This window comes from Chelonia mydas, chromosome 8 (genome assembly GCF_015237465.2).
Source record: "Chelonia mydas isolate rCheMyd1 chromosome 8, rCheMyd1.pri.v2, whole genome shotgun sequence".
Taxonomy (NCBI): Eukaryota; Metazoa; Chordata; order Testudines; family Cheloniidae; genus Chelonia; species Chelonia mydas.
The window spans coordinates 53,890,212-53,917,434 of record NC_057854.1 but is presented as its reverse complement, the minus strand read 5'-3'; the positions used below and the strand labels follow the sequence as shown (position 1 = coordinate 53,917,434).

At 50.7% G+C, this 27,223-nt stretch overlaps 1 protein-coding gene and 1 long non-coding RNA gene across 3 annotated transcripts in view; one reads left to right on the top strand and one right to left on the bottom strand.

Annotated features, from left to right (window-relative positions):
- The window catches only part of LOC119566954, a 30,772-nt gene extending 19,304 nt beyond the window's left edge, over positions 1–11,468 (bottom strand). Inside the window, exons 1-3 of the long non-coding RNA XR_005226553.2 lie at positions 11,424–11,468; positions 10,534–10,677; positions 609–760 (exon numbers count right to left, since the gene is read on the bottom strand). This is a non-coding gene — a long non-coding RNA (uncharacterized LOC119566954). The remainder of the gene's footprint in view (positions 1–608; positions 761–10,533; positions 10,678–11,423) is intronic.
- On the top strand, positions 693–26,135 carry NCF2 (neutrophil cytosolic factor 2). Of its 2 annotated transcripts, XM_037907408.2 has the most exons (15): positions 741–1,004; positions 2,100–2,182; positions 2,862–2,970; positions 4,547–4,681; positions 6,474–6,581; positions 7,564–7,623; positions 9,058–9,101; positions 10,869–11,010; positions 12,235–12,297; positions 12,992–13,070; positions 19,154–19,200; positions 19,909–20,060; positions 20,141–20,252; positions 22,633–22,801; positions 25,921–26,135. In XM_037907408.2, exons 1-15 carry the CDS (start codon positions 831–833, stop codon positions 26,016–26,018), a joined length of 1,575 nt encoding a protein of 524 aa, XP_037763336.1. In that variant the 5' UTR covers positions 741–830; the 3' UTR covers positions 26,019–26,135. The 2 variants fall into 2 exon arrangements, with proteins under 2 accessions (XP_037763337.1, XP_037763336.1); XM_037907409.2 differs by lacking the exon at positions 6,474–6,581 and having other exon boundaries at positions 693–1,004.
- Positions 26,136–27,223: the final 1,088 nt, after the last annotated feature.

Genomic DNA, 27,223 nt, shown 5'->3' with positions numbered 1-27,223 from the left:
GTGCAGTCAAAAGGCAGTGGTTGGAGCGGGTTCTTCAGGGGAGTGATAATGTGAAAAAAATGGAGTTAAAGCAGGACAATCTCAGGAGTTTTAGAATTTTAATGTCTGGGGAGAAGCCGTTGCAGGCTGGCTCAGTTCAGCCAGAGCCACACCCACAGGCCTTGTCCCAGGACTGCTGCAAACACACCGCAGCATTTCAGCACTGTTTTAAGTCACTTCTGAACCAGCTACAGGGGCTGCACTTCCCCTTCCCAACCCTGGAGGGCAGAGAAGATGATGCAATCAGCACCAGGCTGTTGCTAGGAGTTGCCCTGGGAAAGTGGTGGAGACATTGCAGGCTACCTTTCAAGGGGGATCCTGGCACTGCAGTGAGCAGTCCTGATGCCCTGATTCCTCCAGGATGCATTGTCAGTGCTCTGTGACACAGCCACGAGCTCACTGACAGACTCACATGACAAGCGCACTCCCCCAGTCACAAACATCCAGCTGACCGGCCCACATGATTTCAGATGAAGTTCCCTGGAAATCAAAGTCTAAAGAAGTGAGGGGCAGCAGTGGGAGAGGATTTAGAGTGACACATCAAGAATGTGTTAAGAAAAATAATTTACCTTAGCCAGCATCTGCTCTACTTCCCCATCTCAGCAGGGCTGTTTCAGCAACTAGCGGTGGGGACACTTCCTGTTTGGTTTGCGACACTCCTGGCTCCAGGGCAGAGGAAACACAGAAGTACAAGCAGGAGAAGTGCAGAGTGGCTGAGTGACTGTAAAGAGCAAAGAAGGGCTGAAGCAAGGGGAGGCAGTCTTTACCCCACTGCAGGCTGCTGCTGCACCATGTCTCTGGCTCAGACCATCCGACTGTGGAATGAGGGAGTGTGTGCTACAGACCGCGAGGACTGGACAGCGGCGCTGGATGCTTTCAGCTCAGTGCAGAACCCCCCTTCCAAACTCTGCTTTAACATTGGCTGCATCCACCTGATCCTGGGGAATTTGGCTGAGGCAGAGCAGGTGAGTCACTCCTGTTACTGGCCCTTTTTCACAGGCCAGTCTGACTGATGTACAACAGGGTGCAAGCCCAGACTGCTCTGCCAGACAGACTGACAGACCCGCTGAAACGTGGAGTGACTAACGAGTGTAGACTGGCCGATGGGATGACTTGCAGACCAGCAGGTCCAACACCTGGCTTGATCTGTAGCCTGACATACAGAAGGGTATTCAGCACAAATCCAAGGGGGTGGCTGGCAAACTGACCAAACTGGGTACAGTGCGGGGGGAAGGGGAGGGGAGATTGACACCCCATATGTAGGGGGCCATATGGAGCATTCCCTGAGTGGAACACATCAACATGCAGGGATAAAGCAACTGGTTAGAAAGACACAGTGAGACAACTATGGTGCATCAATTCACCCAGTTCATTCCTTCTGCCCTACTGAAATTCAGTTAGTTCATGGGTCCTAGGGTGATCAGATGTCCCGATTTTATAGAGACAGTCCTGATTTTTGGGTCTCTCTCTTACATAGGTTCCTATTGCCCCCCACCCCCTGTCCTGATTTTTCACATTTGCTGTCTGGTCACCCTAATTGGTCCCAGCAAGATCCAGGCAGGAAATGGTTTTCCTGATTCAGAGCAGGGACTTGAACCTAGCTCTCCAGGTTCCCAGCGAGTGCCCTAACCACCCGGCTATTGGCTATACTGGAGGGCTGTGGGGGGTCCAGAAATTCCACCGTGGACCAAAGAGGCATTTCCCGACAGTTTCCTGACCAGCTCTGGTCTCCACTTGGGGCATCGGAAACCCTGGTCAGGAGACATACAGCAGGCATGTAACAGAGGGACAGGCAGCAGGGGAGGAGGCAACCCCTCCCTTGTCTTGCTTCTCTCCATGTTCCCCTTGCTTATTCACCCCTCGTTTAGGCCCTTCCCCGGTACTCTGCCCTCATGCCTCACCCCAGCTCAGGGCAAGTGTCTCTCCACATGTTCCATTGCTCTGCATCGCTCTAGGACTCCTCCCTGATCCCTAGCCTTGCACTCAATGTCCAGGTCTCCCTCTGCCACTCTCCGCCAGTCTGTCTGTGCCGTGTATGAACCACCTTCTGCTCTCTGCAGGCGTTTGCCAGGAGCATTAACTGCGACAAGCACTTAGCCGTGGCCTATTTCCAGCGCGGGACAGTGTTTTACTGGAGAGAGAAGTAAGTGTTGGGTGCACTCTCCAGAATCGGGGGGTTCATACTGCCTTTAGGCAGAGCCATTTCCTGGTTCCTGACTGGTTGAGAACAGTTATTTTGGCAAGTCAGTCCTGTTGTGATGCCAAAGTGATAACTGGGGCTGGGGCACATCTCCCAAGGTAAACATTTTCTCTTGCTTAGAGGCAGAGGACTAGTGGGTTGAGAATGGGTATCGGAGCCTGGAGAATACCCCAGTGTCTTTAAAGACCCCCGCACAAGACAAAGACAATGGGAGACACAGCTAAAACCTTCACCGCAGGGCCTGTCTCACACATTGTGCAGTGCCTAGCATAAAGACAATACTATTAACACTGATCGTGGCTTTGAAAATAGCATGGAGAGAGGTGAGAGGCGCGAAGTGCTAGGGCTGGCAAACTGCGATGGGCAAGGAGGAGCGGGACGCACTCGCCCCAAGAGATTCTGACATCTGAGACCCTCGAGGCAGCCATATCTCATGAGAGTGACTCCAAATGACCCCAGGACTCAGTGGGTAAAACGCCATCAGTATCCTACGGGCTGGAAGGAGTCAGCTTAGAGCAACTCAGGGCTAGAGCAGGACGCTGTGGGCTTTTGATGGTTGGCAGGCAGCGAGATTAGCACAGAGCCGTGCCCTGATGATTTATCACCTTTCTTTGCTCTACAGGTATGAATTGGCCATTGAGGACTTTAAAGAGGTGTTGGCCCTGCTGCGAGGGAACCAGCTGATAGACTACAAGATCCTGGGGCTGCAGTTCAGGCTGTTTGCTTGTGAGGTGAGGCACGTGCAGGGGCTGAGAGTGTTTGAGACAAGCGAGGGCAGCCGGGAAGCACAGGAGGTGAAAGAATGGGGTTGTATGCTAACCCAGCTCCACTCAGCCAGTGGGCGCAACACAGAAGTGGGTCACCAGGGGACACGCAGTCAGCACAGCGGCTGAGAAAGCTGCAAAGTCCCAGAGTTGGTGGGACCCCTACCACATGCACCTGTCCCACAAACCCCCCTTCACCCAACACCACCAGCTCCACCCCCGTGACCAAACTCCCCCAATCCTTTGTGAATGATTTAGTGGTTCCTAGATTTAGAGATCACCTCTTGATAACCAGTGAGGGCTGGCTTAGGGCCAGGCTCCCTCCTGGGGACTCAGCTCTGGGGTGAGAAGCTAAGGAGCTCTCTGCAGCTGGGCTCTTCTCTCTCCATCAGTCAGGTTTGAGCCCCACCTCTACCACCACCCTGGGGGGAGACCGGGGCAGCACTGCCTTCCCTGAGGCATCTCCTCTCTACCCTACCAAATTCATGGCTGTGAAAAATGCATCACGGCCTGTGAAATCTGATCTCCCCTGTGAAATCTGGCTATTGTAGGGGAGACCAGATTTCACAGAGTTGGGCGGCTGGAGAGCGGCGGCTGCTGGCCCAGAGCCCAGCTCTGAAGGCAGAGCCACCGCAAGCAGCAATGCAGAAGTGCGGGTGGCATGGTATGGTATTGCCTCCCTTACTTCTGCGCTGCTGTTGGCAGTGGTACTGCCTTCAGAGCCGGGCATCTGACCAAGAGCTGCCCTCCAGCCACTCAGCTCTGAAGGCAGCAGCACAAAAGTAGGGGTGGTAATACCATGACTCCCCCTACAATAGCCTTCTGACCCACCCCAGCCCCGTTTTGCTTTGGGACCTGCCACGATTACAATACCGTGAAATTTCAGATTTAAATATCTGAAACCGTGAAATTTATGATTTTTTAAATCCTGTGACTGAAATTGACCCAAATGGGCCATAAATTTGGTAGGGCCCTACTGATTATCATCTGGCAATTAGGCAGCACGGAGGAAAGGGGCGTCTTGAGGATTCGAAGCAGGAGTCCGCAGCTGGGCAGGTTCTGCCTCACAGAGCTGGACAAAGCCAGGATTTGGCTTGCAAAGCGTGGGGAGGGATGGGATGGATTACTGAAGGCTGTTCACTAGCACAGGTAACTTTAGAGATGTAAAACAAGCTTCTCTTTGTATCCAAATCCCCCTGAAAAGGGAGATGAGTTAGCCCTGGTGAGGGCAAATCACATGGCCCCTGGGTAAAGAGTGTGATCGTTGTTAGGAAGGTTACAAGCAGGGAGCAGAATCATTACAAAGAGAAGCAAGTCCCCTCCTCCCCCCTCAAACACACACATCACCTCATTGCCTTCAGAGAGGCTTTCTCGATCCTCCTTTGGGATGCAAGGACAAGCAAACCCCTCAGCAGAGTCCTCAGGCAGTGGGTGCCATATGCAGTAACGTGGGCCATCGCAGGTCTGCCCTCTGGCGTAGGCCACTGTTCTGGGAGTGGGTCAATGGAGATGGCCCATTCTCTGCTCCCTGTCGACCTTGCAGGTGTTGTATAACATAGCCCTGCTCTATGCCAAGCTGGAGGACTGGAGAAAAGCTGAAGAGCATCTGACACTGGCGATAAGCATGAAGACCGAACCCCGGCATAACAAGATTGACAGGGCTATGGAAGCCATCTTGGTAAAGAACAACACTAGGGATTGCTTAGTGGGTCTGTTCCTATCTAGGCTCACACTGAAAAGCCAGGGGATGTAGGGATGAGAAAGGCTCTGAATTCCAGGAAGGCAAGGAACTGTCTTTGATCAGAAACTTTACAGAGCAGCAGAAAACGCTGAGAAATATTGCAGGAAATGTGGGTTTCAGGGTAGACAGTAGGATTTGTAGGTGAGTGGGGCTTGTGAGGGGATGTTAGCCGATGGCCAGGGATGTTTGGTGAGGTGCCAGCTATGCCCGTTTTATACCATCCGTGACTTTAACCGCTAGGACACACTGTCCCTTCGCGGCGGGCAGCCCGGGCTAGGCTGACGGATGCCCCAAGGTCCTAACCACCCGTGACTTTAACTGCTAGAGCTCAGAGCTCCTTCGCAGCGGGCAGTCAACACTGACTGACAGGTGCCCCAATGGCAGCACTAAGAGCCTCTCCACACCCGTGACTTTAACTGCTAGAGCTCAGAGCTCCTTCGCAGCGGGCAGTCAGGATTGACTGACAGGCACCCCAAGAGTTTGCCCCATGGAGGCGGCACAACTCAACGCTAGGCTCTTAGTACTCTCACCTAATGGCCAGGCTTTATAGCCAAAACGGCTGAGGTTCTTTAATTGTGTTGGCTGCTTTACAGTAAACCAGAGAAACAAGTCAGGCTTATGCCCAATGGTTACCAAAATTTATTAAACTAGATTCTAATCATGTGGTTACAAAATTGCTAGTGCCTACTTACTTAAATGTAGAGATGTTACACACACAAACAAGTTACAAAACTGAAGCCACAATCCCAAAGAAAGAAAACAAAGTATAGAGCTCTATTTCAAAATATGTGTACACTAAAGATAGGAGATCAGGTGTGGGTGCTTCTTACCCTCCTTGCATCTCTCGATTCCAGCGGTGCCAAGCCAGGATCGGTCACTCAATTCCGCGGAAAGACGAATAAGGGACAAGGCTTAGGGACCCTCTTAGCTGCAGAAGCCTTGGGAGGCTGTCACTTATCTGACCAGCAGATAGATAGTGAAAAGCACTCAAAAATCATGGTGCTGTAGGTCCCCTACTTATACCTCTGTACTCCTTTATTCTCTTTCTCCTTTCTATGCCAAATTGGGGCTGGTCTGTCTGGGCGACGCCAGCTCTCGCAAGAGTAGTTCACACTTGCAAGGGAGAAACAATAAGTTTCGACTACCGGACATTCCTTTTATCAGGGTAAATATTTTCCCACCTAGGATGTTGGTGTGTGTGCATCATGCTGTTTTAGTAGGGGCTAAGAGCCATGTCTGTCACAGCGCCTCTGCCTGCTGTGAGCCTAATCGTTGTATATGTTCCCAGAGGCACATTGTAGCAGCACACCTGTGCTTCTCACAGCTTTAAAGGCTGTGCTGGAATTTATGTTGAGTGCCCTGTTACGTGTGTTTCCAGCAATGCTGGTCTGAGGGGTGGGGGGTGGGGGGCTGGCTGGCTGGCTACAGGGGATAGCTGGGCCAAGTGGGCATTTATTGTCAGGAGTGGGGGTTGAAGCAAGGGGTTGGTTGGGCTGCGTGGGGTTTGTGGGGAGGGGCTGGGTCATGGGGCAGTTGGATCGAGTGGGGTTGTGGGGAGGGGGCGGCTGGATCGAGTGGGGTTGGGGGAGCTGGGGTCGACGCAAAGGGGCAATTGGGTTGAGTTTACATGGAGAGAGTTAAACAGAAAGACAGAAGTCCGGCAATGCTGGAGCAAGCTGTGCTCTCCCCACATATCCCTGAAAAGCACTGTGATTTCTGTGTGCTGCAGAAGCATAGACTCTTTGAGCCGGTGGCAATTCCTCCGGGGAAGCTGTTTAGGCCAAATGAAAAGCAAGTGGCTCAGCTGGAGAAGAAGGATTACCTGGGAAAAGCTACGGTAGGAAATTCATCCAAGGGGAGGAATTAACATGCAGTTTTCTCAAGTCGGGCTGTGGGTCAGAGGAGCCAACTCACTGGCCTCTGCCTAGGGATCTCCACTTATTTATTATTGGCTGAGTCTTGGCAGCACAGAGGAGAACAGGGAATTGAGGACGTCCCCGCCCTGAGGGACTCAGCCACTTGTAGGGGGAGGGAAATCAGTAGAAATCCATTGTAAAATTTGGAAGCTGCATGAATAAAACAAGAAAACGGGCCTGTGTGTGACCATGTTTTCAGGCCCCGTTCAGTGCGTGAGAGCCAAACACTGCAGCACTGACGTAGCACGTGAGAACTGGGAAGCGAATGGCCAATTCCCTTGCCACTGCCTGAGCCAGAAAATAAACCAGCAGCAGCTAAGGTGCAAAGCAGATCAGCCAACCAACATCCTGTCAGCTCCAATGCTCCCAGGGGCTGTCAGTAATACACGTAAGGGCGTCTGGTTTCGAAGGCCAGGATTTTTGAAACAGCCTAAGGGAGTTAAGTACCAAAATCACAGTGAAAGGGAGCTGGGAACCTAGCTCTCTCCAGCTGCTTTCAGAAACTCAGGCTACAAATATAGCTGAATTTTAAGCCAACATTGTCCCTTTCAGTGCTGCAGGGACAAGGCTGAAGCCTGAGCGCTCACCCCCGTGAGAGGGCAGGCTCAGGTGCCCTGCAGCGCAGTAGAAAGTGTTTAGCCCGAAGACATGGCTGCTCTCGAACCAGGGCTGGGTGTTAGAACCACTAGAGGAACAGCGGCCCCCATGGTGGTTGGGTCAATAATACATGGGAATTGGAGCAGTTAGCTGGGATTTTCCAAAGCCGGAGAGTCAGGGCCACGGGGAGGTCACACTACAGTGAGCAGCAAGCAAAAGCGTGGGAGCAAGGGGGCAGGAGAGGGAGCGGGAGCTGGGGAAAGCCAGGAAGAACCAAGTAACGGCCTTTCCCCTCTTTGTCTGTAGGTCGTGGCGTCTGTGGTCGACAAGGATAGTTTTTCAGGGTTTGCTCCGCTTCAGCCGCAGGTGAGGCAGCATTGGGTGCATCGTCACACACGTAGCACAATACAGCAAGTGCTGCCAATGAGAGAACGTGTGCACACGTCTGCACTGCAAGCACTGACGACATAGCCGCTAGATTTGACCTCGTTAGCTCAAACAGCAGCAGTGAAGGCACAGGCGGCAGCCGGGGCTAGCTGCTCCAGCCCACGCCCAGCGTCCTGGGTGGCACGGTATAACCCGTGCTGCTGTGGCTTCACCTCCATTGCGCTGCAAGCCAGCTAGAGCAGTGCTAGTTTGGTTATGTCCATGCATGCGGCAGTCACACCTGATTGCAGCATCCATACACCTTGCATGTGAAGTTGATTTTCAACAACTTGCAGGAAATCCAACAAGACCCGGATAGTTCAGCTGTTATTTTCCCTCCTTCTCTCTCCCTCCCACCAGCCTCAGTTTCCTGACAAACACACCTCCCCGCTAGGCCTTCAGCTGACATTTGCTGCTTCTGAGGCCTTCCATCTGTTCAGACTCGAGCCACCAGAAGGCTTTAGTTAAAGTTCTTTGAAAGACTATCAAGGAAGTGAGGTAACCACAGGGTCTGGTGTAATGTCCTCTTGTGACCTGAAACAGCTCCATTGCAAGAATAAGCGGGCTGATCCCACTACGGCAAGAGGCTGATAGCATGTTTCCCTACCATTCAGTAGTATGACCAGGTTTAATGTAGCAGAGCTCTTGAAGAGGTGGTAAAATTGGCTAAGGATCCAAAATGATTTGGTTTAAGACTGGAGGAGATTGTGTAGCGCTGCAGAAGGGCCTAGCAAAGCTAAACATCATGATGGCAGCTGAAATTCATCAGCAGGTGAGTGCATGGTGCTGCATATTGGAACAAACAATGAAGTGGCTGAATGGGCTCTGGGTTAAATTGTGGCCTCTTAGGGTCTGTCTAAGCTGCATTTAGACCCCCGTGGCTGGCCCGTGGTTTGGGCTCACGGGGCTTGGCTAAGGGGCTGTTTAATTGCGGTGTAGATGTTTGGGCTCAGCTAGAGCAGGGCTCTAGAACCATGCAAGGTGGGAGGGTCCCAGAGCTCACGCTGCAGCCTGAGCATCTACACTGTAATTAAACAGCCCCTTAGCCCGAGCCAGCTGGCACAGGCCAGCCGCAGGTGTCTCACTGTCATGTAGACAGACCCTTAGGGGGATGAGCCAAAGTGACATTATGAACATCTCCCAAGATGGCTGCCCAAAACACAGCAGTGGTCCTGGGGGCAAATAAAGGGTTGGGCTGCACTGAGAAGGGAACAGAGATTAATCATGCCATTGCAAGTATTAAACTGCTGGTCTATATTAGGAGAAAGGAAACATCCCGAGAAGGGCAAGACACTTGTTAGGAGCCTGGAGGGATTCCTTTTGCAGAGGGATTAAACTGGCAGGATTATTTAGGTTCTGTTTGTTTGTTTACAGACGAGTGGCCCTCCACCCAGACCAAAGACACCAGAAATCCTCCGGTGAGTTAAACAGAGTCTAGGGGATAACAGTAAAGCATGGAGCCAGTCTGATACTGCAGCAAGTAGGCTATGGATACAGAGGCATGGCAGGCTGCAGATGTGTGAATTAATCAGACATGCAACATCACCCCCCCCCCCCCCCCAGAGAATTGAGACACTGGGACAATAGGGAACTGGACTGGCAGGTGAGAATGGCTTTAGTGATGAAAAGGGGTCTCAGACACTAATAGGGAAGGAGACAGCTGCTCTAGCAGTGGCCGGAGGAGAGGGGAACAGCAGGGTGTAGCTGGAGAAGGCTGTAGCAGCAGGGGCGAGGTGGAGGAGAATGTACAATGGGGGCAGCAGTAGAGAGATTGGCAGCAGTGGTACAGGGGAGGAATGTGGAGACTGGAGAGGGAAGGAGTGGTGAGCTGGGCGAGGCACGGGAGCAGCAATTATTCTATGTATTCCAATGAAATAAACTGCTGCATTGTGATTGGTGGGGCTGTAATTCCGTCTCGGGGATCCACTGACTTCCTAGACCAAGAGAAAGAAGGCCTTGTGGCTTTTGGTGCTACCAGAGCCCCTCTGTAGATTTAGAGCCCTGCAGCGGTTAAAGCAGGCAAGAGGGAATCAGGACTGCGGGGTTCTCTTCCCAGCTCTGCCACGGACAGGCGGTGCTAACCTTGAACAAGTCAACTCTCTGCCTCGTTGTATCCACCTGTGAAACGGGGATGATGCTTCCCTAACTCCTGTGGGGGAGGCATCAGTGTACGCAAGGGGCTGCACAAGGCTCAGATGACTCGTCCTATGCAAAAGCAGAATAGTAGTAACGTGTGTAGCACCTGTCCCCGTACCGAGGCTCTGCACAGTTACAGCTCCCAGACTGGCCATGTCCCATGCACACTCACTCTATATTGGATACTGGATTTTCTCCAGTTCTGGTGCTGGTTTCATTCAGAAGGATGCCATCCCTAACAGGAGTCAGTAACTTACAGCTGTAATGGCAGATAGTTTCAGCTCCCTATCTACTATCCCGTGTGCTTTTGGGATGCAGTCTGAGTGAGTGATGGAAGGAGTGAGGAGACTCCATGTGTGGGGAGGATGAGAGATTGCATCAGACACTAGCCCCATTGCAACAGCACAAACACCACGTTTCTGTTTGCCCAACCTAGCAACTTCCATCCTAATTTAGCGGCAATCATATGCAGTTCTGCCTTCAGAGGGGCTCAACCTATGATTCCCTGAAGTGCCATGGAAAACCACATGCTCTTTACCAGAGCACTGGGGCCAGCTGCTCTTTACTCTTTATCACTAAGCTCTCCCAGTCCTGGGCTCTCTTCCCAGCCCTGCCACTGACCTCCTGAATGACCTTGGGTAAGTCACTTTGCCATTCTGTGCCTTAGTTTCTCCATCTATAAAATGGAGCCAGGTAATGATACTTATGACTTACCTGCTTTGTAAAGTGCTTGGAGGTCTATGCATGAAGAGTGCTATGTACATATGATGTACGTATGTATGATGTACTTGGTACTTCGATACCATAGTGAGGGGTGCATCGGGCCAAAATCCAGCTCTCTGTCCTCCCACTGCAGGGCTAATGGGGTACAATGAGCAGATAGGGTGAGGAAGGACGATGTCCTTCTGACATAGTGACTGTGACAGCCTCAGCCACTAGAAACACAGAGGGAGGCGGGAAGAGGCCCAGGAGAACAAGAGATCCAAGACAAAGCTAAGGAAGGCAGCAGCGCTCTTCCCAGCTGACTCAGCCATTGCTTCCCCACCTAGGGCCCTGGAAGGGGAGCCTTACCGCGTGCTGTACGAGTTCACGCCCGAGACCGCGGAGGAGCTGCAGGTCCTGCCGGGAAACATTGTCTTTGTCCTGACGAAAGGGAAGGACAACTGGGCCACCGTTATGTTCAACGGGAAGGTACTTAGAGCCCATTCCACACGTGGGCTTTGCCAGACCAGTGCTGGCACTTGCTAAGGGCGTGTTCCCACTCCATCGAAGGCAATGCCAAAGCCCCCCCCCAACCCCTATGGGGCAGTGCCAGGGCTCAGTTGCTGGGTGAGTTTGCTGGGTCGCTTTGTATGTCATTGCTTTTGTGCTGGGATCTGTTACCTGATCGATGTGCTTTAGGGTCCTCACTGCAGCCTGTAAAGTGCTGCAAACATAGACACGTTTCTAGGCTTGGTAGGATCCTTCCCTGCTACAGGTCCCTTGGGGAGCTGTTTCCTGGCATCCTCTAATTCCATCAGCGAGCATCTGAGCACAGACTGCCTTGCTCACCCGCCCCAGCCCCACCTCAGGCTGTCTGGCCCCTGCGCAGTGTTTCCACTCACCTTCTCACTGTGGGCTCACCAGCTTGTTCCTTGAATCCCCGCTACCTGCTCCCTCGGCCCTGCATTTATACAGTGCACCCCATGCACTTTAACAGTACCCATCACACCACCCCCGGGAGGTCCCTGTTTTACAGGTGGGGAAGCGGAGGCCACAAAATGACTTGCCCACAGTGAAGCAGCAAGCACGTGGCAGAGCCAGGAAGGGGATGCCGGCCTCTCAGCTCCAAGGCCTGACCACACTTCCTTCCTGTACAGCTGGTCTCATTCAGCACCCCTCCCCCACATCAGTTAGTGACCTTCAAAAGGCCATCCAAGCCCCACCTTGCCCTTTCTCCAGAAACTGCTCAGATGCATCCCTCAAATCAAAGTGCAAGAGCCCTGAGGCTGCACCTGCAGCCAGATCCCACACATGAAAGCAAAGCCTCAGGCACTAGCCCCGAGCTGTGTCAGCCCACACTAGCTCCATGACACAGCAGCGTGAGCTGACCAAGCTGCTCTTGGTGGCCTATCTGATCAGATACCACGCAGAGGGGGCATGCTCCCTCTCCTTAGATCCTCCTCCTGGGACAGTAGGTTCGGCCCTAGGCTGCTCAGACACCTCTCTGAACTGGAAGAGGCCACAAGAAACAAATCTAAACTCTGCAGCAGCTGCCCTTCCAGGCTACAGGTGTAGAGGAGACCCCCAGACTGATGGGCATGGTTGAGTTGCTCCTTCCCGGCCTGTGGTTCTACCCATATGTTAATGCATAACCCTGCTGCCGTTTCCTCCTAACCACTCCTGCTTTTGTCTTTGTGTCTCCCCTCCCCACAGAAAGGGATTGTCCCCTGGAACTACCTTGAGGCCGTGGAGCTCCAGAACCATCCGCAGTTCCGGGTAAGGCAGGCTGGCACACTAGCAGCCCCTTTGGAATAGGTGTTTCCCTGCAGAGTGGTGTTTCACTCCAGGAGAATGATGCTGCAGCTCACCAGAGCCTACAGCACTGTCATTGTTACTGTATGCAGGGGCACCTGCCTGCAGACCTCATGCTCTCCAGCCCTGCCTGCTCACTAGGGCTGCATGAATTGCTCCTGGAGCACCCAGAACTCCCCCAAATCAGGATGACCATGGCACCCCACCCTCATGAATGTCCATATATCTGGGTAGGTGCGGATCCCATGGTCCACAGAGTGGTAGCCAGGGATTGCCTGTGCTGCTGGGAGCGGGGAGACCAAATGTTTCATCACCCCATTCTCTCCATTAGGATCTGAATGGCCTGAGAGATGTAGAGACCCTGCCAGGCAGTTCCCTCCAAACGCACACTGCCCCCTACAGGTTACCACCCAGCACTGCAGCACTATCACACATGGTGGGGAGCTGAGCTAGGGCTACCCAAACCACCCCTCCAGGATCCCTGTGGCCAGTGAGTCCCAGCAGGGATGTGATGCACAGATCCTGCCACCCAAGATCCCAAAGTAGCAGCTCTGCCGGTGTCCTAAAAGGGCATCCCACATGCAGGACAGCAGGACCCAAGCTCCCCTGTGCTGTCCCCTGCTGATAGTAACACTAACTACAGTCTCATCCTGCACAGGAGGAAACCGCCACTGAGTTGGACATCCCTGCCCCACCCAGTTCCACCGCTCCGGAAAAGCCCAGGTCTTCAGCACCAGGTCAGTGACCGTCGCACCCAGGGATCACTGAGAAGGCAGTAGCTGGTGGGAACAGGCACTAGTTTCACCCCATCTGATGTTAGTTTCACCCCATCTGATGGGGGTGTGCCCCCTCTTTCCTGCTCTGCTGTACCTGCACTGGGGGAATTTGTCCCAGCCAGCTGCAGCTCTTGTGTGGTCCTTATTTGCTGTTGGCACAGTAGAGAGAGGCTGGAGCAGGGGACACAGTCATTTGTAGTGTTATATGGCATAGCGCTGGTGATGGACTTGAAGAACAGAGGGTTGAATTGTCACACGCCTCCAGGTTACTTGGAAGCACTTTGAAACTGTGCTCCTAAATCACTTGGGCACTTAAGACCCTCCCACCCTAAATCCTGTCTGACTGGAGGGAAACAGTACAAAGTCGAGGCCCAAAGCTCTGGGTACAAGCAGGGCATGTTTAGGAGGAAGATGCTCATGGTTTGCAGGCTGCCCGCTGTGGACAGTCACTGCCTTTGAGGGGTTAGTTGGGACTGTTAGACCCAATTTTGCTGCTTTAGCTTTAGATGTGGGCTTCTCTCCCAGGGCTCTGAACCCTGCTCCAAAGCATTTGGCCCCTGCTGGGGCTCTCAGAGACTCCCAGTGCTTGTTCAGTACAGCTGGGACAGGGGGCACGAGGGCTGTGTTTGAAAAGCTGCTTGAACCTTCAATTCCATCTCGTATGGACAGCCAGGCTGATTTCACTCCCTCAGAAGAAAAGGTCCTCAGTGTGCTCGGCTAAGGGCTGTCTGGACTGCGGTGAATGCTGCACTCCCAGCATGCCCACACTCAGACACCAACGATCCGTGATGTGGTAGTGCCGAGAGGCGCTTACTGAGATCAGGGGCCCATTGTGCGAGGTGCTGTACAGACAGTGAGAGACAGTCCCAGATTCCCTACTTATTTAAATAGACAAGTCAGACAAAGGAGTTGCTATTGTCCCCTTCTGCAGAGTGGGAACTGAGGCACAGAGTAAATTAAGCACCTTGTTCAAGCTTGTAGAGCTGAGAACTAAACCCACTTCACTCACCTCCCAGTGCAGGGAAATCAGCACAAGACCATCCCATAGCAGGCTGCTGCCTGCCTGTCCTGGGGCTGTATTCTCTGCCACTGTACGTTGCGCCATTTAAGATGGAGCTGGGTTTGCAGCACAGTGGCTGACTTCACTGCAAGCCGCTGGAGTCCCGCGTTCCACACTGTTCTCCAGCATTTGCCTGACAGGAGAAGGAGGGGGCTCCAGTTGCTGAATGAAGGTGTGAAACTGTCCCATTCACCAAGCCCAAAGACAGTGTCCCCTGACCCTGGAGTCAGGGCCGGCTCCAGGCACCAGCGAACCAAGCTGGTGCCTGGGATGGCAAATGTAAAGGGGCGGCAGGATGTCGGGCTCTGGGGCGGCAATCCCGCTCGGTGGCGGGGACGCGACTCTTCTTCGATCGCTGGCAGCAATTCGGCAGCCGCACCGTCACTCTGCCTCCGTGTTCGGCAGCAAGGTTTTTTGTTTTGTTTTTTTTGCCGCTTGGGGCTGCAAAAACGCTGGAGCCGGCCTTGCCCGGAGTGGAAAGCAGCCATGTGCTGTAGGAGTCCTCTGCTAGCAGCCCTGTTGGACCTGGACCAGAAGCACTCAGATGTGCTAAGACACAGTGGTTAACACTTGTTAAAGCTGGCCAGGCTGGTGGAGGGTGAGGGTGAGAGGAGAAGAGGATGAGTGAGCGTGTTCATTCTAAACCCTTTGAACCATCTCATGGGAAGCATCATGTCTGAATGACCAGATTTGAGACATTGTTGGCACCCTAGAAGATCCTGATATGGGGTTCTAATGTTGGAATGGCTTTTCTATTAGACCAGCGGTTCTCAAACTGTGGGTCAGGACCCCAAAGTGGATCACGACCCATTTTAATGGGGTCGCTGGGGTGGAATTAGACTTGCTGGGGCCCAGGGCTGAAGCCAAAGCCCGAGCCCCACCACCCAGGGCTGAACCTGAAGCCCGAGGGCTTCAGGCCTGAATGATGGGGCTCAGGTTACAGGTCCCGCCTACCTGAGGTGGTGGGGCTCAGGCAGGCTCAGGCTTTGGTCCCCCTCCTGGGGTCGTGTAGTAATTTTGTTGTTAGAAGGGGGTCGTGATGCAATGAAGTTTGAGAACCCTTGTATTAGACAGCAAAAAACTGCCTACCATCTTTGGCCTCATTTGATGCAGTTTTGGACAGCTGCCTGCAGTTGGATGATCAGGACCAAATGTAAATGTGTTGATAAATGCAAAATAATGCCCATTGGAAAACATAATCCCAATTATACATATAAAATGATGGGGTCTAAATTAGCTGTTACCACTCAAGAAGATGATGTTGGAATCACTGTGGATAATTCTCTGAAAACATCCACTCAATGTGCAGCGGCGGCAAAAAAGCAAACAGAATGTTGGGAATCATTAAGAAGGGGAGAGATAATAAGACAGAAAATATCATGTTGCCTCTATATAAATCCCTGGTACGCCCACAACTTGAATACTGTGTGCAGATGTGGTCGCCCCATCTCAAAAAAGATATATTGGAATTGAAAAATGTTCAGGAAAGGGCAACAAAAAATTAGGGGCATAGGACAGCTTCCATATAAGCAGAGACTAATAAGACTAGGACTTTTCATCTTGAAAAGAGATGACTAAGGGGGGGGATATGATAGAGGTCTATATAATCACGATGAGTGTGGAGAAAGTAAATAAGGAAGTGTTATTTACTCCTCCTCATAACACAAGAACTAGGGGGTCACCAAATGAAATTAATAGGCAGCAGATTTAAAACAAACAAAAGGAAGTATTTCTTCAAGCAACACACAGCCAACCCATGGAACTCCTTGCCAGAGGATGTTGTGAAGGCCAAAACTATACCAGGGTTCAAAAAAGAACTTTATAAATTCATGGAGGATAGGTCCATCAATGGCTATTAGCCAGGACGGGCAGGGATGGTGTCCCTAGCCTCTGTTTGCCAGAAGCTGGGAATGGGCGACAGGGGATGGATCACTTGATGATTACCTGTTCTGTTCATTCCGTCTGAAGCACCTGGCATTGGCCACTGCTGGAAGACAGGATACTGGGTTAGATTGACCTTTGGTCTGATACAGTATGGCCGTTCTTATGTTGAGTGGACTCTGCAGAGGGATTTTTTTTACACTGACTCATGGTCTTAGTGGAGGTCTTCAGGGAACCTGAAGATGTGTTCTCCACTCAAAGTGCAGCAGCTGTCAAAAAAGCTAACAATGTTAGGAAGCATTAGGAAAGGGATAGATAATAGGACAGAACATATAATAAATGCCCCTATATAAATTCATAGTATGCCCACACCTTGAATACCATGTGGAGTTCTGGTCACACTATCTCAAAAAAATGTTAGAATTGGAAAAGGTACAAAGAACGGCAACAAAAACAATTAGGGGTGTGGAACAGCATCCATATGTGGAGAGATTAAAGAAGACTGGGACTATTCATCTTAGAAAAGAGATGACTAAGAGGGTATATGATTGAGGTCTATAAAAATCAAGAATGGTGTGGAGAAAATGAACAGGGAAATGTTATTTACCCCTTCATATAACACAAGAACCAGGGGTCACCCAATGAAATTAACAGGCAGCAGGTTTACAACAAACATAAGGAAGTAACACATCACATAACACACAGTCAACCTGTGGAACTCTTTGCCCAGGGATGTTGTGAAGGCCAAAACTATAACTGGGTTCAAAAAAGAATTAGCTAAATTCATGGAGGTTAGGTCCATCAATAGCTATTAGCCAAGATGATCAGGGAATCAACCCCATGCTCGGGGTGTCCCTAAACCTTTGACTGCCAGAAGCTGGGAGTGGACAACAGGGGGTGGATCACTTGATAATAGCCCTGTTCTGTTCATTCCTTCTGAAGCACCTGGCACTGGCCACTGGCAGAAGACAGGATACCAGGCTAGATGGACCACTGGTCTGACCCAATATGGCCACTCTTACATTCTAAATCTTTAACCCTGTTCATATATCCAGCATAACTTTAATTTCCCCCCTGCCCTATATAGAAGCTGCAACTCCTGAAGTAGCATAACCCTCAGGGACTAAAAAGCTTAACATGAGCAGGAAACAAACACCTAAGCTTACTTCTAAGCTAAGTGGTCATTAGCCACTGCCTGCAAGAGCCTGGCTATTGCTCCATAAAGCATTGACAATGAACAGTCACCAATGCCTTAGTCTGAGCTGGATAGTGGGCAGCGCTGTGCTGGGGGACGATGATGGATTGACAGCCCTGGAGAACGAAGCGCTGCATGGCCCCAGAACAGGCAGAACCAAGGAGCAGCAGGGTAGGCAGAGGGTCTAGAATGGGGCTTCCATCCTGAGCGGGAGAACCACCTCTACGATGTCCCTCCTTGCCCTCTGCTCAGGCTGTCTGCAGAGGGGCCACTTTGCACTGGGCTGGATGGTGGCAGGTGGAAACAGCTACATCTGAACTTGCTTTACAGCTAGACACAGCTGTCTGTGAACATAATCAGGTGTCGGACAGGGACACGACATTGGCAGCTGGCTGTCTTGTTTGGAACAGAACAATCACTTTCAAAGGCCATGGGCCAAACAAAGCCACCTTCAGCAAGGAGGAAACTAAAGAACCGAATGAAAGTTTTCATTTAAAGAAACAAAACAAAACAGCTGACCAAGAATGGCACTCTTTCAGAATGAGAGTTAGTTTGAGCATTTACCAGTTTTTCCAACAACTTTTTAAATTTTTCATAAAAACCTAAAAATGTCTGTAGTGTTTACAAATTTCCAGATAAAAAGACTTCCTTTCCCAGGCAGCTGTACTTCAGAGACACTAGCAGAGTAACATTCAGCAATGCCAGCAGAGCTGACAGCCACACCAATTAGCCTTGTGAGTCAGAAGGCCCAGGGAACCTTCACATCCAGCAGGGTCTCTAGCCCAGCAAAATCCTTAAAACCGAGCACAAATCTCACAGTGGGACCATATTGAATACACTGGCGCTTCTGTAATGCCTTCCAGTGTCAAAGCATTAACAAACCAGGGGGCAGATCCTCAGCTGGTATAAACTGTCATAGCTGCATTCACTTCGATTGCACCAGCTGAGGATCTGCTCCCATGAATTTAACCTTACCTCTGTGAGTTAAGAGTCATCTGCAGCGTACAGAGAAGGAAACATGCACAGAGAGATTTTCAAAAGTGTTGAGCACCTGGAGCTATGGGCGCTCCCCAGTGACTCGCCTAAGGTCACACAACAAGGCAGGGGCAGAGTTGGGAACAGAAGCCAGGAGGTTTGACTCCCAGTCCACACATTAACAGATCTTCACAGATCCAAAACCCTGAGCTGAGAATGTAAGTGGTATGACAGATGAGTCGCATACATATTTGTACGTCATGATCATTAGTTTATCAGTCTAAACACGGGGAGTCTAACTTCCCTTCCATTCTAAAAATCCAGACCTCTACCACTTATGCTAACTTGGCTACCATTAGTGCTGGAACTTACAGTGTCTTGTCAAGCCCCCAGCCTCTAGGAGAGACCACTGTAAACTGAACCCTGAGCAGGTCTGACACATTTCATCCAGTGTTACCATGTGAACCAACCTCCTCTTCTAGGTGCACTGTCCAGTGGTTAAGGAGCTCACTCAGCCACATGAATAGCCACATAGGACAGATTATGTTACGTTACCCAGCAATTTGTGCTTATGTTTTTTTTGTTTTGTTTTGTTTTAAGAAAAAACTGTCTCTATGCCCTATGGTTGCAAAAATAACCTTTAAAATGTGAAATCAAGTGTAGCTGATGCAGTGATATCGGCCTGAGTCATAGAAATTTGGGTTGCTTCCATTCATCTCAATGAGGTGTTAATGGCAAAACCTAATGACACTAATGATTTCACTCATTTTGGCAACAACAAGCTAATGTGCTTATCTGCTGTCATTGTTTGATGTAATGAGAGATGTGGGGTGAGGGGGCTGCCATTAATCTGAGTGTATGTTTGCATGGAGAGTGACAATAGTTACCTGCTTAGAGTCCATTCATGTACTTTTTCCTCTGTTGTCTATTCAGCTCACGGACCTGGTACTTCTGGAAAACAGCAGCAAGAAGCTCCAAAGGTAATGGGTGTCTCTGTATGCTTGTGGAGAGGAATCACTGAAGGGTGAATACATACCGTTCATATACACATGTGTTTATTGTACTGGGGTAAATATTTGTGCTTTTGGAAGTGCTGCAAAACCAGAAACATTTTTGAGCTTCTCACCTTCTAGACTAATAGCCTCTCTGAAAAGTAATAGCCAGGCTGCGGGTCAGCTGGACAGCAGGATATAAGACAGTCAATGTACTCGAGCACATCCTTTGACTTTTTACTGTGCTGGTAAGTTAATGATTGGGGTAGCTTTTGGAGAGGTATCCTCTATCCTCTCCCTGCACAGCCAGAGCAATGCAAGCCTCTCTCACACCATCTGCACTAGCATGCCCTGACTGACCAGAGTGAATTGCTTTCAGAGTGGTCAAGACTGGCTTGGCTTCCCTCCTAGAATTGCCACCATCACGATTAAGGCTTATTGGCCAACACGGTGGCTTTTGTGACAGACACTTACTTGCTGGAAAAGCTATTAAAACCCCCCAGCTGGCAGATTGCTGGTGACCTGGGTCAGAATGGAACCAATAGCTTAGAGTTGAAAGGTTTCCGTTTCCATGCCAGCCCCCTGATTTATGCAGGCCTCATTCCTCGTCTTTTAACGAGTCATAACTACCTGTAGTTATACAATAAGGCTTCTGTGGTGCAGATTGCAACATTCAATTCCACTTTTCCCCTGCAGGATGTAGGATCAGCTACTTCAAACTCATATGTTCTCAAGGTGCATTACAAGTACACAGTAGCAATACTAGTCTGGCTTGGAATCACCTACAGCAAACTCCTGGACATGGTGTGCAAGAAACTGGAGCTCTCACTAGAGCATACTAAACTGAGGTGAGCTACTGCCCGGTCTCAGCATCATCCTCATCTTCAGGGGGCTTCTGGTCTCACGCTAATTTTCCCCTGTGGCACAGGTACCGGCCTGCAGAGAGTGAGGAGCTGGTAACTCTGAGCGAGGAGAGCATGAAGACAGTATGGAGTCACGCTAAGGACTATTGCCTGACACTGTGGTGTGACGTCACAGAGGTCAGTAAACTTTGATTCTAATGCTTGCTGACTGTGGACAGCTCTTCTGGCACCAGCATTCCTAGTTTATCATCAGCAGGGACTCCTGCTGGCTGAATTTGGGAGAGAAATATGGTATTTGAGGATCTGGATATTTGAAAGTAATTCAGTCTGAGGGACAGTAAGAGACAATGTGGTAAATCCATAGCCGAGGGCCAAACTCAAAGGTGCTAAGTAAAGTGGTGTAACAAACTCCCCTAGTTCCTCAGAGACTGGCACCCTCTGGCCTGTTTACCCCACGCCCAGGCTGGGTCTTTGAGGAAGCTCCCGTTGGCATAACTTACACCCTGGGACCCAGAAGGTGTCTGCTAAAGTAGATGTAGTCTGGTATATTCCTGTCTCCTGGCCAGTTACCCTGGCATGGACTCTCTTTGCATCAGTGAGGCATTCAGAGGTGATGTGTGAGTGTGTGGGGTGGAGAGGGGGACTGTGTGCATGACAGGGCATTAAGTGGGTGAGGGTTTACTTAAATCGGAATGACTCTGGGCCAGGGTAGCACGCACTGGGGCAGGGAGTTAGAAGTTGTATCAGCTCGTGTTCCCCTCTAAATCTGGGCCCAATTTATTCAGATTTGGGCTCCTGTATGTTAAGCCTACGCCCATCCCTCCGCAGCTATCAGGAACTGGAAGGCAGGGCCAGAGGTTCAGGGGGGCATCTCAAAGAAGCCAGCCCCTCAAATCGAGCGGTCCCACCACGTCAGCCCCTTTCTCCACCGTACCTACCCAGCAATTCCGGTCTTTCACAGGCTGGAACCCGCCACGTCAGCCCCTTTCTCCACCATACCTACCCTGCAATTCCCGTCTTGCACAGGCTGGAACACCCCACCCCAGGCCACTGCTGTGCCTGGGTCCCAAATGCAAAGGGGACCAGCACACTCAGCTCAGCACAGGCCGTCTCTCAAGGACTGGACAGCCCATTAGGTGGGAAGAGGTTGTGTGAAAGTCTAGGAGCTGGGGTGAGAGCTTGCAAGGTGCGCTGTGGGAAGACACAGCCAGGTGGCAACTCCCCGGAACAAGCCGCCCAGCAATCCCACTCCCAGCAGTGGCTATGTGCAAAGAGGCTGGTTTGAATTTTTATTTTTTTAAAAACAGCGCCTCCAGAGAATGCCAGAGCCCTTGTGGGAGGCTCTAACTTTAAATTTCCCTGGTGTTGGGGGTCCTTCCGAGCCCTCTTCCTCTCGCCTCCCCAGGAACTCAGTTCCACTCCAAATTTCATCCCTCATTTGGAGCCCTAGAATGGCAGAGCAGCTGCCCATGCTGAGCAAGACTAGCAGCAAGGCCCAAGCAAGAGAACTTGATTCTCCTTTGGTTTTGCACAAACCTTTCTTTGGCCTCGCGTACAACCCCAGTCCTCTAGTGAAATGAGTCAAGCTACTGAGGCACCCAGCCCTGTACACCCTGCATCTGTTGGTGACCGAGGTAGCCGTCAAACACAAAGGCAGGTAGAAAGAGCTACCAGGGACAACCTAGCTCTGATGAGTGCAAGGGTGGAGGGAAGCCTGGCTTTGAACCCAGGCATCTCAGCAGTGATTGAATGTCCTGCAAAGGACAGCCCGGCCTCCTGCTGCACTCAGCCAGCTGCTGGAGCTGCAGGAACAGTTCTGAGAGGCATTTTACCCCCTGACCATGCACACTGAAGAGCACCAGAGGGGGACAGAAGCAATGGCCGTTCCTGTCACATCAGTGCAGCCTTGTGGCGGCAGGGGGCCGCTGACCCTTCAGGGGCTTTGGCAATGGCTACTTTCCCAGGAAGGCTGGGTGTGTTTGACCCCCACACACGGGTGGATTCCCTGGTGGGCCAGCTGCTCATTTCTTGCTCCTGCCTTGGAGACAAACTCAGCTCCCTCGACCCAGCTGTACCAGGCAAGGATCGGTGAGTGCAGGCCATGCCCACCACTTCGCTGACTATTTGAGTCCTGGGCTGATCTCACGGCAGGAGCCTGGGAGCCAGGCTTCTGGCTGCAAGTGAATCTAGGAGAAGGGCCCAAGTCCCACTCCTAGTATCTTGCACTTCTGTGATGCCTTTCACACAAGGGTCTCAGGATGCTTACAAAGCATCACAGTGCACACTCTATTCCCCTCCCCGTGCCTTAGGGCCAAAGTGTCCCCCGTAGGTACAGTAGCTAAGGAACATATAGGATAATTACATAGACCCATTTGGTAGTTCTTGGGCAATCTGGATAGAGGAAGACATATACAGTTCGTCTGACACACAAGTAAACTTACAGTGTAACAACATTGCTAGCTCCTCCTGTGAAATTCAGTCAGTAGCTTTTCTTACATAGACATGCACATTAAAGGAAACACCAAGCGGCATCTCAACAGGCTGTTTCCTGCATTAGGGAGACAAAGATTTACCCCGAGGGGAAGATGGCCAAGCTGAGGAAGGTACCCAGAAGACATCACAGCAGCTGGAAGCAAACCACGTGGTAGCACAATACAGTTATGAAGCCATCCAGCCCGAGGACCTGGAGTTCCAGGCAGGAGACGTGATACTCGTCTTATCCAAAGGTAGGTTTATGCTGCTGTGACCTGGACTGGGGCTCCCAGTTCTGGTAGGAGCACTGGCCTGATTTCAGAGGTGCTGAGCACCTTCACCAGCTCCCACTGAGTTCAGTGGGTGCCCTGGATATTCAGGTCCTCCAAAAACCCTTGAAAGTTAATTCATCCGGCTGTCACCTATCTCTTTAGCAAGTCACCTTTCTGCTGGGCGTAGATGAGCCAGCTGAGAACTTCTCCGGCTGCTTCCCCGATCTGTTGGGTCTCACCCTGCACCTTAGCGGGCTCAGCCCCATATATAGTCAAGCAGGCGAGACTGGAAACTCTCCTGTTTCCAGCTGCTTCCGCACGCCTGGCTGAGACACAGGCTCCTCCACCTTCCAGCCTGCAGAGAGTAATCCCTTGGCTGCAAAAGCCAGCATTGCATGTGACACTTGACCATCACTGGTCTTTGTAGGAATACAAGCTTGCTGAAAGAAGCTTGGTGAGAGGTTGTTGGGTGTGGTCTTAGGGCTGTGGGGATAATGCTCAAATCCTGCAGGTTGAAAGTGTGGGGGAGGATAAGAAAGATGCCTTTCTTCTTTCCCACCTCTAAGAGATGGGCATTTTTAATCTGAAACCTGCAAGATGGGTCCCTGATTCCCTTTACTCTAGAGAGCCCCCATTTAGGTCTTGTCTATACAGAGAGAAAAATTGCAACAGTAACTACATCAATTTTTTTTACACTGTTGCAAATTTTCTTACCATGTACAAGGCCTTCGGATCAAACCTGCTAAGGTAAGGGCAGCTTCTGTCCCATGTGCTGCGCAGGAAGCGAGCAGGATTTTCAGCCAATTGACTAACCCAATGAAGCAGCAGGCTAAGGAGAGTTTAGGGTCTACACATGGACGCTTTCTAGTTCTCTCTAGTCCAGCTTTAGTCCAGTCGTCCCCAGCAGCCTACCCAGATCCCCCAGTTCTACCCTCATTTCCCAGTTCAACAGTATTGGATGTTACCAGGCCACCCCTTCCAATCCACCTCAGAGCAGCCTTGTCCCATGCCTAATTAAATACAGCCACACTGATTTTTGCCCTTTTCTTCTTTAAACACACTACACGTCCAAGCTGAGCCGACTTCAGTCGGCCTCTTGAGTTCTATCCCGCTTGAGACATGCTATTTTGTTAATCACTTTCTCAATATCGGTTTTCCTTTTTTGAAAGAAAGGAAGAACCAGGGTGGCCATTTCAGCCCAGGCTACCACACCCCACCTTCGGAACAGAGCCACTCTATTTCCCCAGGCCCTTTCTCCTAATCAGCTTCCTTTTTCACTGCACTGCTCTTTGGCAGTGATCGGTTTAGGGTAGAATTTTGTATGAATCTTTGATCCTTCCCAATACCAGTCTGTAGTGTTTTCAGGACAATTCAAGCTTTCTGGGGGTGTGAGGCTGTGTAGTGGGCCTTGCTGGCAGCGATACTTTAGCCTGGACGGTTTCAGCCTGTGCACGAAGCACAGCAGGGAGAACAAGGCTGGTATGCTCCAGTGCAGTTATGAACAGAGACTACAGTAGGAACAGATACCGATAAGAACTAGGCTCAGCCCTCTGCCCTGAACTGGTGTGCCCATTCCCTTGCTCTCAAGAGCTCAGGTTGGAAGAGGGGCGGATTTGGCAGAGGACGAGCATGGCAGGAGAGATGGGTTTTAGTGAATCCCTCAGTATGCGAGACCTGTAGCTATATGCGGCCCTTAGATCTTATGCCTGCTCTAAGGCAGGAATAATTTGGTGGCTGCACAGAGGTGCTGTCATTAATGAAGGGTCTTGTCTTCCTACACTCCCTCCTTGGCCCACTCAGGTTTTTTGCCTTGCTTTTATATGCCCAGATGGCACCTGCCCCGCCCAGGATAAAGCCCTCTAACGCCCTGTGACCCTGCTGCTGCTTTTCACTGAGCCTGGAAAAGCCACCTCTTCCTTCCGTTCATTTTTCAGAAATTCCAGCACTCCATTCATTGCGCCATCGCCCCCGCTGCTGTTCTCATCCTGACACTTGCTGGTTTTCGTTCATCTCTGTTGCTCTGGTTTGTACTCTCTGATGTGACCAGTGACAGACTGCAGCTCTAAGGGTGCCAGGCTCTGGCCACGCCATATTTGGCTTTGCCCCTTAAGTTTGCTCCATTGTCTTTTATACAGGGCCACCATCCCCCCAGAACTGGGTCTGTAGGAACTTAGGGCAGTTTGGTGCCTAAATCCCACTGAACGGTTGGCACTTAGCAGGTTTTTGTGCCTTTGAAAAGCTTCCCCTTATCGTCCTACTGCCTTGGCCTGGTACTGCCTGCAGCTTTACACTGAAGAGCAGTTTTCTCTCAGAAAGGGAGAGTCCGGGCTAGTCTACGCTGGCAGTGCTGAGGCACGCCCGCAGCAGCGCTTTAACGTGCCTTGCGTGGTCGTGGCGCTCTCCCAGCGCTCTAAAAAAACCACCTCAACGAGGGGCGCGGCTCCCAGCGCAGGGGCACTGTCTACACTGGCGCTTTACAGCGCTGAAACTTGCTGCGCTCAGGGGGGTGTTTTTTCACACCCCTGAGCAAGAAAGTTGCAGCGCTGTAAATTGCCAGTGTAGACAAGCCCTCAGAGACTTCACTATTGCTATTGATTTTACCTGAAAGACGTTCAGGGTTTCATACTAGCGCCCATCACCATAGTATCTAAGATAATACTCCTGCGTCCACCTACTTCTGGAATCTCCCCTCCCCATTTCCAGTCAGTCCTCAGGAATTAATATTTTTTATTTAGGAAAAAAAGCAATCTTGCTTTCTATTTTTTATCTGCCTAAGGCCTTCCTGCTCTATTTACTCCTATAAGCTTTTCCCATTGTTTCAGAAATATCTGCCCATCTTCGTACCGGTCCTCCCCAGTTCTGCAGCCTATTCTTTGTTGCCACCTCCGACTTACGCTTTCACAGCTGTCCATCTTGTCTGTCCACTGGCTCCCTCAGTTCCTCCTTCTTTAGTCACGTCTTCACCTGGCTTTCAGCACATCTATTTACCCATTTGAGGAGCTTACTGGCGCCCTTAGGCACTGATCGGTTTGTGGGGTGTGATGTTGTTTACAAACTTATCCACAGCGAAAAAAGCGTCTGCCTGTAATTTTATCTTCTAGTGAATGAAGAGTGGTTGGAAGGCCAGTGCAAGGGGAAGGTGGGCATTTTCCCCAGAGCTTTTGTTCAAAAAAGTGATGCAGAAAACCCTGAAATTTAATTCCACAGAAGACTAAGGATCCCTGGACGTGCAACAGCAGCATTTAAGATGTCTCCTCTCATTAACCACTGTATGCAGAATTGTTACCCTCGTGTGTAAGAAAAGCCTTTTCTTTTTAACCTTTTGTTTTGCCCCAGCTCTTACTTAAGCATGTCCCAGTTAGCACTTTGTTTATGAACCATCTCCCAGCGTGTCAATCATACGCATATCAATGCATATGATAATCAATGTGGGCCATTTCCTGCAGAAATCCAGGTTCTCTCACCCCCTCACCCCCCTTCAAAAACCACACACACAAACTCACTCTCCTGCTGGTAATAGCCTATCCAAGGTGACCACTCTCCCTACAACCTGCATGAAAATCAAAGTGGGCCATTTCCAGCACAAATCCAGGTTTTCTCACTCCCCCACCCCCATTCTCACACAAACTGGGGGGTGAGAGAACCTGGATTTCTGCAGGAAATGGCCCACATTGATTATCATATGCATTGTGAAGACAGTGGTCACTTTGGATGGGCTATTACCAGCAAGAGTGAGTTTGTTTGTGGGAGGGCGGAGGGTGAGAAAACCTGGATTTGTGCTGGAAATGGCCCAACTTGATGATCACTTTAGATAAGCTATTACCAGCAGGAGAGTGGGGTGGGAGGAGGCATTTTGTTTCATTGTGTCTGTGTATAAAATGTCTTGTGCGATTTCCACAGCATGCATCCGATGAAGTGAGCTGTAGCTCACGAAAGCTCATGCTCAAATAAATTGGTTAGTCTCTAAGGTGCCACAAGTCCTCCTTTTCTTTTTCAGTAAAATACGCGGTGAATTAGACCGATGGAGATCTTCCTGGGGAAGTCAGAGAAAGGAGTTTGGCTGGGGGAGTCAGAGTGTTAGATTAGAGGACAGGAGGTTTAGAACTGGTCAGGAATTTTTTTTTTTTTTTTTTTTTTTAAACAAAACATTTTCCTCCCCGCACCATCGGAAAATGCCGCTTTGTTAAAACCCAAACTTTCTACAGGAATGTACCACAGTTTTAACAAAACTCATCAGGTAAGGTCTCGGGTCCAGGATAGAATTTCTGCTCAAAACCAGAGAGAGACACCCCCTGCCCTCACACACATTAGAACAGCCTGGTGGTTTGGGCATTCACCTGGATATGGGTGATCCAGTGAATATCTAATTATTTATACAACAGCTCCAACAGGAGCCACACCCAA

What these genes read in the sequence shown, in the direction of transcription:
- NCF2 (XM_037907408.2), top strand. Translation starts at nt 831, where the DNA reads ATGTCTCTGGCTCAGACCATCCGACTGTGGAATGAGGGAGTGTGTGCT. An exon ending in AGCAGCAAGAAGCTCCAAAG is followed by an intron (nt 19,201 to 19,908) that starts GTAATGGGTGTC and finishes TTTCCCCTGCAG; the next exon opens with GATGTAGGATCAGCTACTTC. An exon ending in CTAGAGCATACTAAACTGAG is followed by an intron (nt 20,061 to 20,140) that starts GTGAGCTACTGC and finishes CCTGTGGCACAG; the next exon opens with GTACCGGCCTGCAGAGAGTG.